General features: G+C 39.5%; 1 protein-coding gene across 2 annotated transcripts in view; it reads right to left on the bottom strand.

Moving 5' to 3' along the window:
- Positions 1–11,681: 11,681 nt before the first annotated feature.
- Positions 11,682–17,675, bottom strand: part of LOC131228627 (transcriptional adapter ADA2) — a 49,798-nt gene continuing 43,804 nt past the window's right edge. For both annotated transcript variants that reach the window (XM_058224409.1, XM_058224410.1), the window contains exons 12-13: positions 15,046–15,378; positions 11,682–11,972 (exon numbers count right to left, since the gene is read on the bottom strand). In XM_058224409.1, coding sequence (XP_058080392.1) covers positions 11,763–11,972; positions 15,046–15,378 — 543 coding nt within the window. In that variant the 3' untranslated portion in view covers positions 11,682–11,762. The remainder of the gene's footprint in view (positions 11,973–15,045; positions 15,379–17,675) is intronic.

Genomic DNA, 17,675 nt, shown 5'->3' with positions numbered 1-17,675 from the left:
ACTATATAACGGTCGTATCTTTCTTGAATTTTGGAGTTCTTGTTGTATTTTTCTATCGTGAGTGATTTGCTTCTATCTTTAGATGACTTCTCGCTATTTGCTTAGTTTTCTTGTAACTTTTGGAAAGATCTCGGATATTCCATGGAGCATTAAAATGTTAGAACAGTCGTATCGTGCTATTATTTGACATGAGAGAGCCCAACAACGACAATTTACGCGAAGCTTCCTCTACATGCTAGAGTTTGAACATGCCTTACATCTGTCAGCCACATGTCATGTGAGAGATTTCCGCCTTTTCAGGTTCTAACCATTCGTGCATACGATTATAAGCATTTGGCCTTTTAATGTGTGTCCTTAGTAGATATGTACTCACAATCTTTCCTATTACGAGTATGCTTCAATCCCTTTTCCATATGAGTGTCCGACACGTGGCAACTTCTCATTTACTAGTTTGGGTTGTGTTAGGCCAGGTGTAGGGTCCTTACTCATGCCTCAATGGTAGACGCACAAGAGTTTCAACACAAGGTCATGGGTTCGAGTACCCATTGTGGTGAAATCCCACTGTGGTGTGAGTGCATGTGTAAACAAAGGCCAAGTGTAAACAATGCTCCCACGTCTCTTTGCATTCAGAAAAGACATTATGTCTTTTTAGTTTTTTGTTAGGAGTGGTGGCGACACCTGATCACACGAGGTTTGTCCTTGGTTATCGTGCACAACCTCTAGTATTGGGAATTGCCTATAAATTTTACAGTTGATGAAATGATCGACGGTCATAACCTTATATAAAAGGACTCCATAGGCAAGCTTCAGCTCACTATTTGGACTGCATTGTCTTCATCCCTCACTAATCTTCCTGTCTGTTGATGTCTTTATTCTCTGGCTCAGTTTTTTGTGGTATGAAGGTGTGGACGAGCGATATTCTGTTTAGACGACTCCCAAAACTCAAAGATTCAGCTATTTCGAAGATCAAGCTAGGACTTTTTTTAAGGACAATTGGCCGGAGATGAACTAGTTTTTCTCTTTTATTTTTCAAATTTTGAATTTTTTAATATATTGAAAGATGAATATTAGAGAAATCTTCTCTTTGTAAGATTCGATTTAGTTTAACTAAATACTACTACCTTTTCAAACCTCTCTCTCTCTCTCTCTCTCTCTCTCTCTCTCTGCGTATCTGCATGGATTCACAAAGAGTGTGTACACACTTTTTTAAATAATGGCAGTTGATGGCATTTTTGTTTTCTTGGCCATCTAAATCTTGCAGTAAATAAGCACCTCCTCGTAGATTTTTATTTTTATTTTTTTAAATGATAAATAGCCCTTCCTAAGTTAGGGAGCATTTTCCACACTGGACTTTTGGTGTAGATGGAAGTAATCTTCCATATGAGGGTACCCTCGCCGAACGACTTTCCTTTCACCTTCTTGTCATAAGCCTTATTAACTTTAGCTTTATAGACCTTTAATAAACTCATCTAAAGCCTAGTTTGCTAAAAATAGAAAGTCTAGATACTCTTTATTAGAAGATTCCTAGCATAACTATAAGTAATTCTTAAAAAATATGAAAATTTAAAACTCTAAAAATAAAAAAGTACATAAAAATCAGAATTACTAAAAATCGTGATTTTTCTTCAAATCTCGTTTTTGAGATGGAAGCGCGTGTTTTCACCCATGGTGTGAGTTGGTTGGCTTAAGATGGCCTGTTTCAATCAAAATTATATGCATCCCATAATGATATCTGGATCAGAAGTTATGATTAATTTACATTTCACACTTCAAACAACAATTTATTCCTATCCAGATTGAATCTCTTCGATCCGTACATGCTTTGGGCTCAATTACGTCATGCCCTATGTGGAAATGGGCTCAGATCTAATGGACTAGTTGTGCTTCCGTTTAGGCTTCGTTTGATATAACCGTGCTAAGAGTGCATCCGTGTAATATCCTTACATCAAAAAGCCCAATATTTATTTATACTAAAATCATTAAAAAAGATAGGTAATAAAATAAAAGGGAACCAAAATAACAAAAGCTAATGAAAAACAAAACAAAATAAAATAAAATAATTTAAGCGGCACAATGGGCACTCATGATTCTGTCCTAGACACTCAGTTATACATGCATCCTCAAAAATATGCGAGCATGACATCCATAATATATCTGATATTATATAAAATGTGTCACAGATGGTACGTAACCCATGCAGGTTGATAGCCAACATTCTATTCCACGTTACGGACGGAAACGGATTGGTTACTCCCCCTGACACCAGCCAATGGCTGGTGGTCAGTGCTATGTGGGGCTCACCATGATGTATATGTTTCATCCATGCCGTCCATCTATTTCTACAGATCATTTTACGTTATGAGAAAAAAAATGAGATATATTCCAATCTCAAGTTGACCACATTGCAGGAAACAGTGTTGAATGAGCGTCGACCATTAAAAACATTTTGGGGGCCATAAAAGTTTTAGATCAAGCTGATTTTTGGTTTTTCCCTTCATCTGGGCCTGTATGACCTAATCAACAGATTGGATGTAAAATAAACAGTACAGTAGGCCTTAGGAGGATTTTAATGGTGGATATCTAATCTCTATCGTTTTCATGTGGTGTGGTCCACCTGAGATTTATATCCCTCTCATTTTTGGTACAAAGCCCTAAAATGATCTGTAAAAATGGATGAACGGAATGGATGAAACACATACATCATGATGGGGCCCACAGAGCACCGACCATCAGCCACGGGGCTGGTGTTAGGGGGAGTAGCCAATCCGTTTCCCCTCAAAACTTCAGACATTATGGTGGGGCCCGCAGAAGTTCCACCCCTCAAAACTTCCGTTGCTGTGTTCTACGGATGCCGAGATAGAAAATCATATTTCTTTCTTTTAAAAAGAAGAAAATATTCAGCTGACGTGGACCAATGAGAAGTGACGGCATAGGAATCTCTGTGCCTTCAATACAGACGATTCGCACGTGGCTCCACACGCATGCCTATAGAAAATATAGGTGTGGTATATATGGCAACGGATACGGATTGGCTACTTCCCCTGCCAGCAGCCAATGGTTGATGGTGGGTGCTCTGTGGGCCCCACCATGATGTATGTGTTTCATCCATGCCGTCCATCTATTTTTATAGATCATTTATCGTATGGGGAAAAAAAATGAGGTATATAAAAATCTCAACTGGACCACACTACAGGAAACAGTTTTGACTGAACGTAGACCATTAAAAACTTTTTGGGGGCCATAAAACTTTTGGATCAAGCTAATATTTGTTTTTTTTCCCTTAATCTGGGTCTGTATGATCTAATCAACAGATTGGATGTCAAATAAACAGTACAGTGGGCCTTAGGAGGATTTTAATGGTGGATATCCAATCACTATTATTTTCCTGTGGTGTAGTCCAACTGATATTTATATCCCATTCATTTTTGGTATCAAGCCCTAAAATGACCTGTAAGAATTGATGAACGGAATGGATGAAATACATACATCATGGTGGGGCCCACATAGCACCGACCATCAGCCACCGGGCTGGTGACAGGGGGAGTAGCCAATCCGTTTCCTATGGCAACGGGCGGCAGCCCGCAGCCCAACTGGGCTTTGGACTGGGCTTGGACCTATTAGCTAAGTCTGTGGACAGGGCTTCTATCTATCTGGCCCAGTCAATTTTCCAGTTGCGTGCTTCAATGCACCTGTTCTATCCGACTAATATGCCATTCCAATACTCAACTAAGACATGCATCTTTCATCTAGACCGTTGGTTCATTTTTCTAAATGTCTATTTCTTTATAATGTGCGGTCCACTTTATCACCGGATCAATTAGGAACATTCACCTAGAAAATAGGCTTATGATCAAATTACGGGCCTTGCTTGGTCAGGTCCAGACCCAACTGTTTTTTTTTTGGGCTGGGCAATGGGCCCAATTACCATGGATGGTTCATAATGCAAAAAAGCACCAAATATATGATCAGAAGTAGTTGATTGATGGATGTGTTGTCTAGATGTCTTCAATCTATCTTAAACAAAATAGGGGTCTCGATCAATTGAACAAAACTAATCAATCAATCGAGTGAGCCCCAAATTATACAAATTGGTCTCTAGAGAGTTTTAGACAGGTATCGAATTGTCAGGTTGATTGATCGACACAATTCAGAAAATACTTATAAACTCTTTGAACAGTTTTAAACATGTTCGATTGATCAAACATGGAAGCTTGATCGATCGAGGGTTGCTCGATCGATCGACAGCGTGCGGTTTTGTGTAATTGTGTGAATTGTTTCCTATTCCGGTGTTATGCTATATATATAGGTGTAATGCGGGATTAGGGTTAACAAGGAGTTTGAGATGCTTGTTCTAGAGGGAGGCTAGTGTTTTCAGAAGAGTTTCACATCCGTAAGTTCATTAATTTCTTGTAATTCATTTTCATAGTAGATTTTTTGTCACTTTCTTCCGTGATTTTTTTTCCCACAAGGGTTTTTAACATAATAATCGTGTGTTCCTGTGCATGCTTTGTTGCGTTTATCTTTCACATGTTTCATTCGAATTCGGAGTTTACTTCCACGGTCCCCCAATAAGTGGTATCAGATCTATATGTTGGGATTCGAATTTGAATATGAGACATGTTGATGAAGGGATCAAACATTAAGTATGAAACTGAGAAGTTCACCAAAAAATAATTTTGAACTATGAAAAGTGAATATGAGATGTCTTCTAGTTTAAGAAGGATTGCAACAGGCACTCCTTGGTGTAGCGAAGCTTCCTGTGACTATGAGCGATGATGAGTGGAAAAAACTGAATGAGAGAGCGAAAACCTCGATTCAATTAGGGCGTATTTGGATTCGCGTATAGGACTGTATTGCGATGTAATACTGTACAACACATATACTCTGAACATTGTACATTGTATCCATGGGTATTATCATTGATCGGTAGAATGTTTGGTATGGAGTGACCTTGAAAATGTAATCAGCGGATATACCTAATTCAATATTTGTTGATGGAACAGACTCCCTAGTGCGAAAAGTTCATAATGCGTCTTTGTATTAAAGTCTATTCCCATCTGCTTTTGGCTTTTGAGGGTTTCTACTTCCCTCAATCTGTCCATCGCCTTACCATTTCTTCGTTTCATAAATGGATTGGTGAGTTCTTCCTTCATTTCTATGTCAAATTCGATGAATTTTACCATTTTTCCTGTCAAAATCCGGATTTCGGCTCTCGTTCTGTTCGATTGCTGAGGACCAGGTCGTTTTTTTCATCTGTACTGAAGGTTTTGAGCATTTTCCTCTTGCGAAATTAGGATTTTTGGTCCCTGATCTGTCATTGAATGTTTAGATCGATGAAGATCTTCTTCTATTTGATTAGTACTGAATATTTAAAGGATTTTATTGCTTTTTTGTGGCGAAATCCTGATTTTGGCTCTTGATCTGTTGTCGATGTCTAGATAGATGAAGATCTGCTTCTGTTTCATTAGTCCTGAAGAACATCCATCATCCACTGAATATTTGCTTCAAATTCGAGCTCTAAACATGCGATTTGTCAATATTTAGATTTTTGCTCTAGATCTTGGTCCTCACAAAAGAAATTTGTGCCTCTCTCTCTCTCTCTCTCTCTCTCTCTCTCTCTCTCTCTCTCTCTCCCAAAGTTTCTTCATTGTGGGGTCTGTGGAATTCCACCATCATTCAATATGGAAATGCTTGTTGTATGGGAGCAACATCGAAACCGGTATTACAGCAGAAACAAGCTGCAAATCTCTGATTGACTAAGTTCTCCTTCTAGAAGCTTTAGGGAAATCAATTGCAGAACCTTCCAATCTAGAGTAGGAATTTTGCCTTCCCCTTCCTCTATTCATGTGAAAATATCAAAGTCTCATACCACTCCTCTCTCAAAACACTAGAGAGGAAAAGGGGATTTTTCTTCGAAGGCTCTGCAACGCAATGAACGCGTTGCACTGCCCCATGTGAATAGACTTTAATACAGAGACACGTGCCCTTCCGTTTTTGGTTCCGAGACATACATGGGCGGCGAGTGTATATCGGATTTCAAATCTAATTCAAACGGGAAGTTAATATATTATTTTAAAATAAAACAAACGCAGTACGTTCTGGGCTTGCGATCCAAACACGCCCTTATGCTTGTCTGTTAAGGTCCTTTATGATATCCTTGATTAAAAGACCATCGCATGACCTTGGACGAAGTTAGAAAGCTTGTACATGATGAAATCTCTTTCAAATCGTCTATATTTGAAAAGGTTTTATAACCTAAAGATAGCAGAAGGGTCTAATATTAATGAACACATTAGCACGTTTGATCAATTATTTTACAAACCGACGAGTGTGGAAGTAAAGATTGACAAGGAAGACCAAGCCTCAATTTTATTGAACTCTCTTCCAGAGTCTTACTCATGAGAGTCTTGTAGACATTATGTATCATGGTAGGAAAATCATAGATGTCGAAACTGTCATCTCAGCCCTTCATTTAAAGCAGTTAAGAAAGAAGGACATTGACAGTTGTTCCTCTACAGATGCATTGGTTGCTAAGGGAAGAAGTTCTGAATATGAGAAAAAAAACTCGCGATCTCAGTACAAGTCTAAGTGCAAAGGAAAGATGAAATGCTGAAATTGTGGGAGACAGACATATAAAAAAGGATTGTCGGAATCATAAAGCCCAAAAAAGAGAAAAATATTATATGAAACATCGAAGGAGGCCAGCACAACGAAATCCAGTGAGGAGATGGGTGGTTGTGACATTCTAACCACATCTAAATCTAGGTATCTCAGCAATGAGTGAATTTTGAATTTGGGGGCTTCATACCACTTGACTTTTCAGTGGAGTTACTTCACCAATTACAGAGAGTGTGATGGTGGCCAAGTATTTTGGGCAATAACTTTGCCGGTAAGGTTGTTAGAATCAGATCAGCGTGCATTGAGATGTTTAATGGAATGGTGTTGGGGTCGCACGGAAGCAAACCCGAATTCAAACTAACACTCACAGGAAAAAATCACAGCATAAAGTGATAAATATTCTACTATGAAAGCAATATTACAAGAGATGGATGGACTTACCAATTCGAACGACCCCAAAAACCTCTTTGAAAAACTTACCAATGCTCTTGAACCCTTAAGAATATCTTAGAGAACCCTAGCAGTACCCTAATCTTAATTACACCCAATATATAATACCACAATCGAAATAAGAAATAAATCACGCACTTACGCAATTTTACACATGCCTTCGATAGGGCATTCGATGGCATCGACAACCATCGAGGACCAGTCGATGACATTGAAGTACTTTCCATACCATCTAATAGCAACCTCTAAAATTATCCAGCAATCAACTAAGATTTTTCCAAATTTTCTCGATGGGATCGAGCATCTGTCGATGGCATCGACATCTGCTCAATGGATTCAAGTGGTCTGTCGATGACATCGACAGACTATTACAGACAAATTTAAAACATTGACAACAATCTCCACCACCATCTCTAATCGTATTTCATCAAAACTTCATCGACGCTTCTCATGCAAACTCTGTATTCATTAAGCCTTTGCCAAACCCAAAGAAGTTGCACAGAACCTGAACTTTTCTATAGGAACCACCTTCGCAAGCATATCAGCCGGATTCACGCTTGTGTGGATCTTCTCTAGAGTCACGCCTCATTCCCCAAACACCTTCATGTCGCGCTCGCTCATGTGGCTTAGACGAGCATGCCATAAATGTGCCAATGTGAACTCCGCTACAGACGCTACAGCTCCACCCGATACGGTATTCCCGATTAACTTGTAAAGATTGTTATTCTGTTGCACTTTCATCATTACGAGAGCCCCTTTAAAAACTTTAAGGATCTGATTAAAACTAGTGAACTTGCATCCGAGTGCCTCTAGTGCCCCAAGAGAGATAAGATTCCTCCTAAAGCTAGGAATGTGTCTCACATCCATCAGGATATGCTCCACCCCATCAAGCATCCTGATCCGCACCGAATCGATAACAATCAACTTATAGGCAATGTCATTGCGCATAAAAGCCAGTCCATCATCGTTTTTGGTGTAACTGGTGAACCAATCTTTGTGAAAAGTCATGTGATACGATGTTTCCAAATCCAAAATCCAATCATATTGAGGTAACCCGATTTGGATGTGGTCAAGATGTCACCACCATCCACCTCCTTACTAGAGTGCACTGTTTTGGCCTCTTTTGTTACATTATCAGAATTTTCTCCCTTCTAACTCTTAGAATTTTGACAATCCTTTTTCATGTGTCATGTCATCCCACAATTCCAACACTTTATTTTGTCCTTCCCTTTCGATTTGGACCACAATCGAGAATTTCCTTTTTCCCATTCAAAATTCCTTCCCCTCACAACCAATGCATCTATAGGGGTACCTTTGCTGTTGTCTTTCTTTCTCAACTACTTCTCATGAAGGGTTGAGATGACAGTTTCAACATTGATGGTATCCCTACAATGTATCAACGTGTCTACCAAATTCTTAAAAGATGGTGAAAGTATTTAAGAGAATCAAGGCTTGATCTTCCTCTTCAATCCTAACCACCGCATTCGTCGACTTGTAGAGCAATTCACTAAAAGTGTTCATGTGTTCGTGGATATCAAATCCCCCTGTCATCTTAAGATTGTAGAATTGTTTCTTAAGATACAAATGACTGCACAAGGATTTCTCCACGTACAAACTGTCAAGTTTCGTCTATACCCTTGTGGTGGTCTTTTAATCCAGGATATTATAAAAAACATTGTTTGCTAAACACAACTGGCTTGAGGTTATAGCCCTCTCATCGAGTTCATCCTACTCTTCGTCATTCATAAATACAAGACGCTTCGCCTTGCCAAGGAGAGCATGTTGCAATCTTTATTGAACTAAAAGGCCTCTCATTATCACATTTCATAGTTCAAAATTATTTTTATCGGTTAACTTTTCTGTTTCATACTTCACGTTAGATCCTTTTGTCGACATGTTTCGGATTAAAACTCAAAACTCCAACGTTAGCTCTAATACTACTTGTTTGGGATCGGGTGAAAGCAAACCCAAATTCAAACTAACAAGACGAAATCAAATGAAAGAAAAACGCATAGAGAACACGCAAGTTTTGCATGAAAAATCCCCCATGGGAAAAAACATAGCAGAAAGCGCCAAACAATCCACTATGAAAGCAATATCACAAGAGATGGCTGGACTTACCGATCCAAACAATCCCAAAAACCTCCTTGAAAACTCTAGTAATGCTCTTGAACCTTTAGGAACGTCTTAGAAAACCCTAACCATACCGTAATCCCTATTACACCCAATATATATAATACCACAACTGAAATAGGAAACAAATCCCGCACTTACGTAGTTCTATGCATGCCTACGATGGGACCTTCGATAGCATCAACAACTATCAAGGACCAGTCGAAGACATCAAAGCACCTTTAATGCCATTGAGTAGTAACCTCCAAAACTGTTCAGCAATCAACTGAAATTTTTTCGGATTTTGTCGATAGCATCAGCATCTACTCGATGGAATCGAGTGGTCGATTAATGACATTAAATTGACAAAGAATTTGATATTCCTAGAAATTCTCGATGCAGAGTGTATCCTGACAGACGGATGTAAGACATGTTCTTAAATTGACAAAGAATTTGATATTCCTGGAAATTCTCGATGCACTTGACTACAAGTTGACCAGATTTGATCATATCCTAAAGGTTTCAAATGGAGCACTTATTGTGATGAAGGGACAATGAAGCGATAATATTTACAAGTTGATCGAGAATACCGAAACGGGTGGAGCTGTAGCATCTGTAGTAAAGTCCACGTCGGTACATTTGTGGTATGCGCTTTTAGGCCACAAGAGCGAACGTAGTATGAAGATACTTTTTGCTTGTTGCTTGATTTCTACTTTTAAAAGTGTTGATTTTAATATATGCAAGCATTTTATGTATGCTAACAATTTCTTTTTTAATATGAAAAACATGTAAGTAAGGGTGTTCTAGATTATATACATTCGGATACATTGGGGCCGTCGCCTATTTTTTCTAGATGAAGGTCGTGGTTTTCTGTCTCATTCGTATATAACTACTCTAGATAATTATAATGGTCTAATTTTCAAATCAAAGAATTATAATGGTTCAATTACCATTAATCTTTTTTTTACCCATTACATTTGTTGCATATAACCGTTAATATTGGGATTATAAAATAAATATGATTTTCGGGGCATGTTCTATGTTCAGTGGATCCCACTCTTTGGAATAAATGGTTCCACTTCACCTTGATCCAACCATCTTCATCAATGCAGTCAGATTCTCCACCCACCTTCAAATATTCTGATAATTCATGGTCCATAGAATCAATGTTCCCAATTATTCTTTTGGCATGATTATTGGGACTTAATCTAACCATGATCACTTACCAGTAAACCATGATACAAACCGTAGTAGCCACAGAAGCAGCAACGTAGGCAAGAAAATGTAGCCCGCTGATCAACTGACTTGATCTACTTCTGAGGTGGTTTGGGCCCAAGATAAATGGGTAATGGGTCCAGTTCAGGTTAGAAAATGTAGCCTAGGTCAGGTTCAGGCTCAACCCTACCCACCACGCCCTGCCCGTATGTTTATAAATGGGCTGGGCATGATGACCCAACCCAACTCAAAATCCAAGCGTGGAAACTGGGTTGGGCTAGGTCAATGAAGCCTGATCCGGTTACACCTAAATGGGTCGGAACCATTTGGGCTTGGTTTTAGTGAATTTTTACTGGTTTGGTCAGGTCAGGCCACAAGGCAATGGTCCATTTAGTAAATGGCTCAGGTTTGTGCTGACCTCAACCCAGACTGACCCAGACCCATTGCCAACTACAATGGAGACAGTATGTCATCGTCACTTTGCCTTTGCAGCCCCTCATATTTTGGGCGGCGATCTATTGCCTGATAAGATCATCAGATCACCACACAATGTCCAGCTGGGTCGATTCGACTTGAACCAAACACCAATTTTAGACTCAAAACCTGATATTAAAAATATATAAAACATCCAAGTTACACAAAATGTACCTACCGCTTTGGGTGGGCTTACCTTTGCCCAGGCATGTGACTCAATTCAAATTCCAACGAGTTCAGCGAGCCGACTCAATGAGTCTTGTCGAGTCTGTACCGAGTCACACCCACGGGTGAGTTTCCTAATGACACGGCTCGATATCTCATCAAATAGAGTTGGTAATTTCCTCCAGGTACATGTCCAGCGGGTTGAGATTGTCTTTTGCAAAATTTTGCAATGTGAACTGATTGAATCAATACAACCATTGAAATCACATACTTAGACGGAGATCTCAAGTCCAACCGGGTGGACTATAAGTTGCTGTCCACCCAACAGACAAGTTCCAACTTTTGATGTGTCCACAACATCCAACCCGTCCAATGGGTTGGATTCATCTTGAGGATTGCTTTATGCAAAAATCAGCCATATTCACGCATCTAGTAGACCACACTTGCATTTTGCTATTTATCAATGGCTAGACATTGTCTTCTATAGTGTGGCCCAGCTGATGAGTAGAAGGGGACGATTCTTTGTCCAAGTGATCCTCGTGGTGGCGCCAACCTATTGGAAGGGTTGGATGTCACATTCACTATAACTTGTGGTCTGACCTGTTGGGCTTGAGGTCTCCATCAGCATCTACTCGCTCATAAATGGGTGGACCAGATTATTCTTCTATAATGTTTATAAAAACTGATTATTTAGCTTAAAAAGCCATTACATCTACTTAATAGATGAATCAAACTATAGGGGCTTCGTCGCGTGGGACCAACCCCTTCTTTATTGCCATGTCGTAAACACGGTCAACCTTGACCGGATCAACCTTGAAGAAGCGATATGCGTCCGATCTCTTGGAGATGTTGCCATTGAGCGTCTGCAGTGACAAGACCTCGAGTATTTTAAGGTAGTGAGAAGGTAATAATCTGTTCTGGCAGCACAGCTGTTGTTCCTGAGAAATATTGAAAAACAAACAAGTTAGGGTCTTTAAGCATGGGAATGTCTACTTAAGTCCAAACTCGACATTTTCTCGACAGTATGCAGATATTACCAACAAATAGCATTCAACAACTTTCACTTCCTGGACCAAAGGAAAGAGGTCTAGGAATAGATCAGCCAAAGGAGCATTGACAATCCACGGGTTTGTCCACCAAATTCTATACCCTTTTTCCAATGATAAAGTGCGAATCCTTTTTAAGTGCTTGCACCCCACCTCTTGAGCAAGATCATCAGTTGGATCCCAAACATCATAGTTCCAAACTTGAAAAGTTGATTCAATTCAATGTCCAGCCGGGTCGGGTTGACTCAAATGCTCGATCGCCTCTCCACATGACCCGACTAGATATTTAATAATAAACTAATAAAATATTAGCAGACGTAATAAACATTTATAAGGGTCAAGTAGATGAAGATATCATAAGATGACAGCAACATCACGTACGATGTGCTGGTTAAAGGCACTTTTTCTCTTAGAGGGTTTGAATATCTCCGACTTCCTTTCTGAGTTTTCTGAGAAAAGGCATGGATGGGAGTGACTTGACTCAAGTCACGTTGAGTACCGAGCTGGTGAGTTGACTCATGAATCTCTATCAAACTCAGGCAAGCCGTACCAAAGAATGAGTTTCTCACTGACTCAGCTCGAAATCTCACCGATTGAATTGACTCGGCCAAGTTCCGAGTTGAGTCAGTGAGTTTTACAATTACGACAAACATACCCCCCCGCTTTGCTTATTTCCTTCAAACATTCAAGACATCTCCTCAGAGGGAGCCTCATATACCAACTCCCTTGGGATTCTCCATACTCCCTCAAGATAACCTCCCTCCACCAGGATTTGGCTCCTCTCCAAATCTCCAACACCATTTGCTCAAGAGAGCCCAATTCTTCTCTCTAATGTCCCACCGCAATGCCCTTCTCCCTGATCAGTCATTGCACCTCCTTCCAATTCATACAGCACCATTTGCTCAAGGGAGCCCAATTCTTCCCTCTAGTATTTCCCACCCCAATGCACTTCTAACTGATTGGTCGTTGCACCTCCTTCCAATTCATAAGATGGTATTTAACGCCAGAATAATTACCTTCCATAAACAATTTCTTTTGGATTATTATTCTACCTTAGCCGTAACAGCCACTGGAAAGCGAAAGATAACATCAGAAGATCACAGACAGCTGACTTGATGTGTAGTTCTTCCCTCTAATGAGGTATATTTCCCTTGTCATCTTGATAGTTTCATTTTCAACCTTCCATTATGGGGTCCCAAAAACATGCCACCTTAGTGTTACACCAAATGCAAGACTGTGAGAGGAGGTTAACTATGCAGTCAGTAAGTCTATGATTCAGTTCGGTTTGTATTTCATGATTTTTTTGGTCACCTAATGAGTCCAATTCACAGAGTTTGATTCAATGTCAGTTTCTATGATTTACACATCATTGTATTATATTACGTGAGAGGAGCATAGGGAAAAAAAAGAGAGAAGTGACATGGAGCAGGTTAACTATGCAGGACCCTCAGACAGGAAGAAGTGGAATTGTGGGAAGAAAGAGCAGATACGGAGCAGACAGCAAGTCTATGATTCAGTTTGGTTTGTATATCAAGATTTTTGGTCACTAATGAGTCCAATTCACAGAGTTTGGTTCAATGTCAGTTTCTACGATTCACACATCATTGTATTATGTGAGAGGAGGAATCATTGGGAGAAAGAGAGAGAAGATACATGGAGCAGGTTGACTATGCAAGACCCTCAGATAGGAAGAAGAGGAACTGTAAAGAGAAAGAAGATACAGAGCTGTCAGTCTATGATTCAATTAGGTTTGTATTTCATGATTTTTTGTTGCCTAATGAGTCAAATTCAAAAGAGTTTGGTTCAACGTCATTTTCTACAATTGACGCATCGTTTCATTATATATGTGAGAGGAGGTTTGCTAATGCCACGTGTGGGAGCCCCACCCACCCACCCACCCACACGCAAGCGCATGCACCAACAAAGAAAAAGTGTGCGAGATCAGATCTTTCCATCAGGTGGGGTAAAATAGGCCATTTCATAACTTAGATGGGCCACACACACAGGACAGATAGACAATTTGTTTTAACTGTCGTATACTGTGGCCCACCTGAGGAGTGAAACTGCCTGATTTTTGAGGCAGAAGATCTAAGCATTACTTACAACCAGATGGAAAGCTTAGATCCCGTAGACGTGTTCCAAATTGGCATGCGTGCTGCATCTGGATGGGCAGGGCTCCATATGCATGTGGGGTTAGAAAGATTCAATGTGAGAATGTATCACTGTTATAACCATTGAAAGAAGTCTTAATGGGCACCACCAATGTGTGGGGTGTGACAACTAGAACTGTAAATTTCACAATTTAAATGAAGAAAAATACAGAAAAATACAAATAAGGATGTATTCAATGCTCCGCATGAACCATAGTTATGGGACTAAGAAATGAATGCTGGAAGAGATGTGACAAACAAACGTGAAATGCCTCATTAAAACATCTATGGTACTTGCTCAAATGCATGAAGTGGAATTGAGAAAAGGGAAGTGAGAAACATAGGTATTTCTTTACAGTTGGTTCAAACCAGCATTCCATGAAGCCGGGGCCCTCCTTTCAAGGATCCAGATCATTCATCTGGTCGGACCCAACATGGATAGGGATGCTGCAGAAGACACCTCAGTCATAAAATCCCAACCATCTGATCATTGGCCAGCAAATTGATGGTTAAAAATACAATAACGACCAAGGGTCAAATGCAACATGAAGAAGACCATTGATCGGTGCTTATGGTTGGTCTGTGATGACCTTTTAACCCAACTCAATGGGTTGCACCAGATGAATCATTGGGATCATCAAGAAGTGGGACCTGCCCATACAGAGTGCTGGTTCAGGCATATGTGCTGATATTATGGCCCCAGTATTGTGTGATACCTCGGCATAAAATACTAAAACCAACTTGATTTCAAGTAAACAATCTAATAACATTCTTAAGCTATTGAAGAACTGGTCATGATGAAGAATAAGCCTTACGGTTTCAGACAGCAGATCAGCTCCAGGAAGTCCTGTGATATCCCACTCATCTAATGATTTAGTAATGGCCCCTGTAGTGGTTGAAGATGAATCCTTGCCACCAGACTCCAGTCCTGTGGAACCCTTCATCTTATGGTTATCAATGGTACTACGTGGGCTGCCTTCGGATTCTCCTTTTACCAGACGGTTGGCCTTTTGCAGTACTTTACCGTTTCCAACTGGCTGGCCAGTTTCCTTCGCTTTACGTGCACTAGCTTCAGCATCTCTTTTTTTCTTCTGTGCCAGAAACACCTCTGCTTCAGCCCTTGTGCGACAGCCAGCTGACCGAGCTTCCTGAAATTTAGAGTCAAATGTCCAATGAGGGAACCGATACAAAAGCTTGAATCAAGTTCTGAGGCGCTTAGACAATGCTCATTGAGAAAATAAAATTGATTGAAAAATGGATGCATTTTTCTAAATATTATGCGAGAGAGTCATTATAAAATGCTTTGGCCAAAAGCTTGTAAAGTACAAGGTTTTGAGCATGTGCAAATGGGGCCCCATGGTTCAGTGGTACAAGCAGTGGATATGACACTTCGGATGGATCATGCATAGAAATCCGCCAGAAGGGAAAATCCTAACCCTTCAATATGCATCCATCAATTAGATGGTTGCCAACAAAAATACAGCAATGGTCCACATTCAACCAAAACAAGGCTAGAGATTGATCGCAATCTAGGGGGTTTTTGGTGCATAGATCATCCACAGAGGAAATAACATCAAGGGCTTGGATCACTGAACCTTGGGCCCGACTTAAAACCGAAAACCCAATTTTACTGTTCAAACTCCATTCGGAAGCATTGTTCCTCTAAGCTGCCGTAGATGTGCACATTCTATACGGGGCGTACATGGTAAGGGTTAGAGTTTGTTGGTTCTATCATCATCATTATCACTACTATGTGTTCACTCTTAACTAAAATATTGTTATAAAAAAATAAAAAATAAAAACTACCATTCAGGCTATACTTTGTAATTGATGAACATAGGTTTTTCATAAGATTTGAAAGGAATGGTTTGTTGTAAGATCCGTATATATGCAAATAAATAGAACTGCCCAAATCTGGACCTTCTATTTGAAAAAAAGTACAACTCGCTCTTGTTATATCATGATCGATCTTGAAACAGCAGAAACAGATATGCTTTGGAACATACACGAATTTCATGTTGAAAGAAACTCTTGACTACTAAAGAGAGTGTAAGTAGTTATTGTGGGAGTTACCTAGGAGAAAAATATATCGGCAACGACTCCAAATATTTTACACAATGGACCAATTATCAATACAAATAGGACAATAAAATCCAAAGCTAGAAAATAAACCCCGCAGCATTTTAGACATGATATTGCAAACCACCAATGACATTAGTACATCAAAACAAGAATGCGTATGGAAAACAGGAGAGTAGGCATTAAAAAAAAAAATAATAACTGATGAGTTTATGATTTAAAATTATGAAGTAAACCTTACACCCTCCACAGCTGTGTTCTTTTCGATACCTGCTACTTGCAGGAATAAAAGTTAAATAATGCATTTTAGGAAGGCCGGGAGCTACATTACTTTTATTAAGAACAATCGTCAGCCAAACAAATGAAGTCCCTGGTCCAGAAATACATCCAGTGTCAAGTACGTGAAGAGTGGAACATGCAAGCGGGAATCAGAATGCTTATTCAGGACCAGCAATTAAAAAAACCATGATTGGCAATTTATTCTGAAGCAGTGTGTCCAAGGATAGAGAACTTTTTTTTGTGAAAACAGAAAGTTAAGATAACCATGTTCCTGACCATTAATTACACTGATGAAACAAAATTCATGAAATTATATAAATTTAGTTCAGACCTGCATGCAGCTGGCATTACCTATTCCTACACCTGGGTAAAAGAGAGAGGTTCACATCTAGTGGGTAGCCAATCATAAAATTATCATCTTGTCAGTGTAATTTTTGTGTTATGCTCCATCCACAGTTGAGTCAACGATATGGATGGTCTGGATTACCGTAAAACTATGCTGTGCATATGGTCGATTAGTCACCACCATTTTATAAATGGTGCTAAATTATCATAGGTGTCTTTCACTGTACATCAATGAGCAAAAAGGAAATATGCGATGTTTAATCACAAACTTGTGCAGCCCACAAACTGTACACATGGGGGCTGACTTTTGGCTATTTAAATGGTTTAGTTGGTAGGCCTGTGGTCAGTTAGACACAGTGTTTTCAGTATCTTGCAATATTGCCGATATATCCAATGATATATCTATTAAACAAGCTAGGCGATACGAAACACAGCTTTAATATCCATGTTTCAAGTTATCGTACAACATATAGCACAATATCACGATATATCGTGAATATTGTAACATCGTGAAATATATCCACACTCCCCCTTTATAAATTCTTAATGTATCATGCGATATATCGATATCAAGTGCGATATCGAAACGGATTAAATGGGAACTGACGTTGTTTCATCTGAAAAATTCACAAAAATCGTTTTTTTTTTTTTTTTTTGGGAAAAAAAGAAATATTCCTAGTACATTGTGAGGTGATTTCAACCAGTCCACTCTACTTTGTTCAAAGAAAATCTTCAAAAGTTT

This window comes from Magnolia sinica, chromosome 16 (assembly GCF_029962835.1).
Source record: "Magnolia sinica isolate HGM2019 chromosome 16, MsV1, whole genome shotgun sequence".
Classification (NCBI taxonomy): Eukaryota; Viridiplantae; Streptophyta; class Magnoliopsida; order Magnoliales; family Magnoliaceae; genus Magnolia; species Magnolia sinica.
Note: the sequence above shows the minus strand (reverse complement) of the source record. Positions and strands in the feature narration are given on the sequence as shown.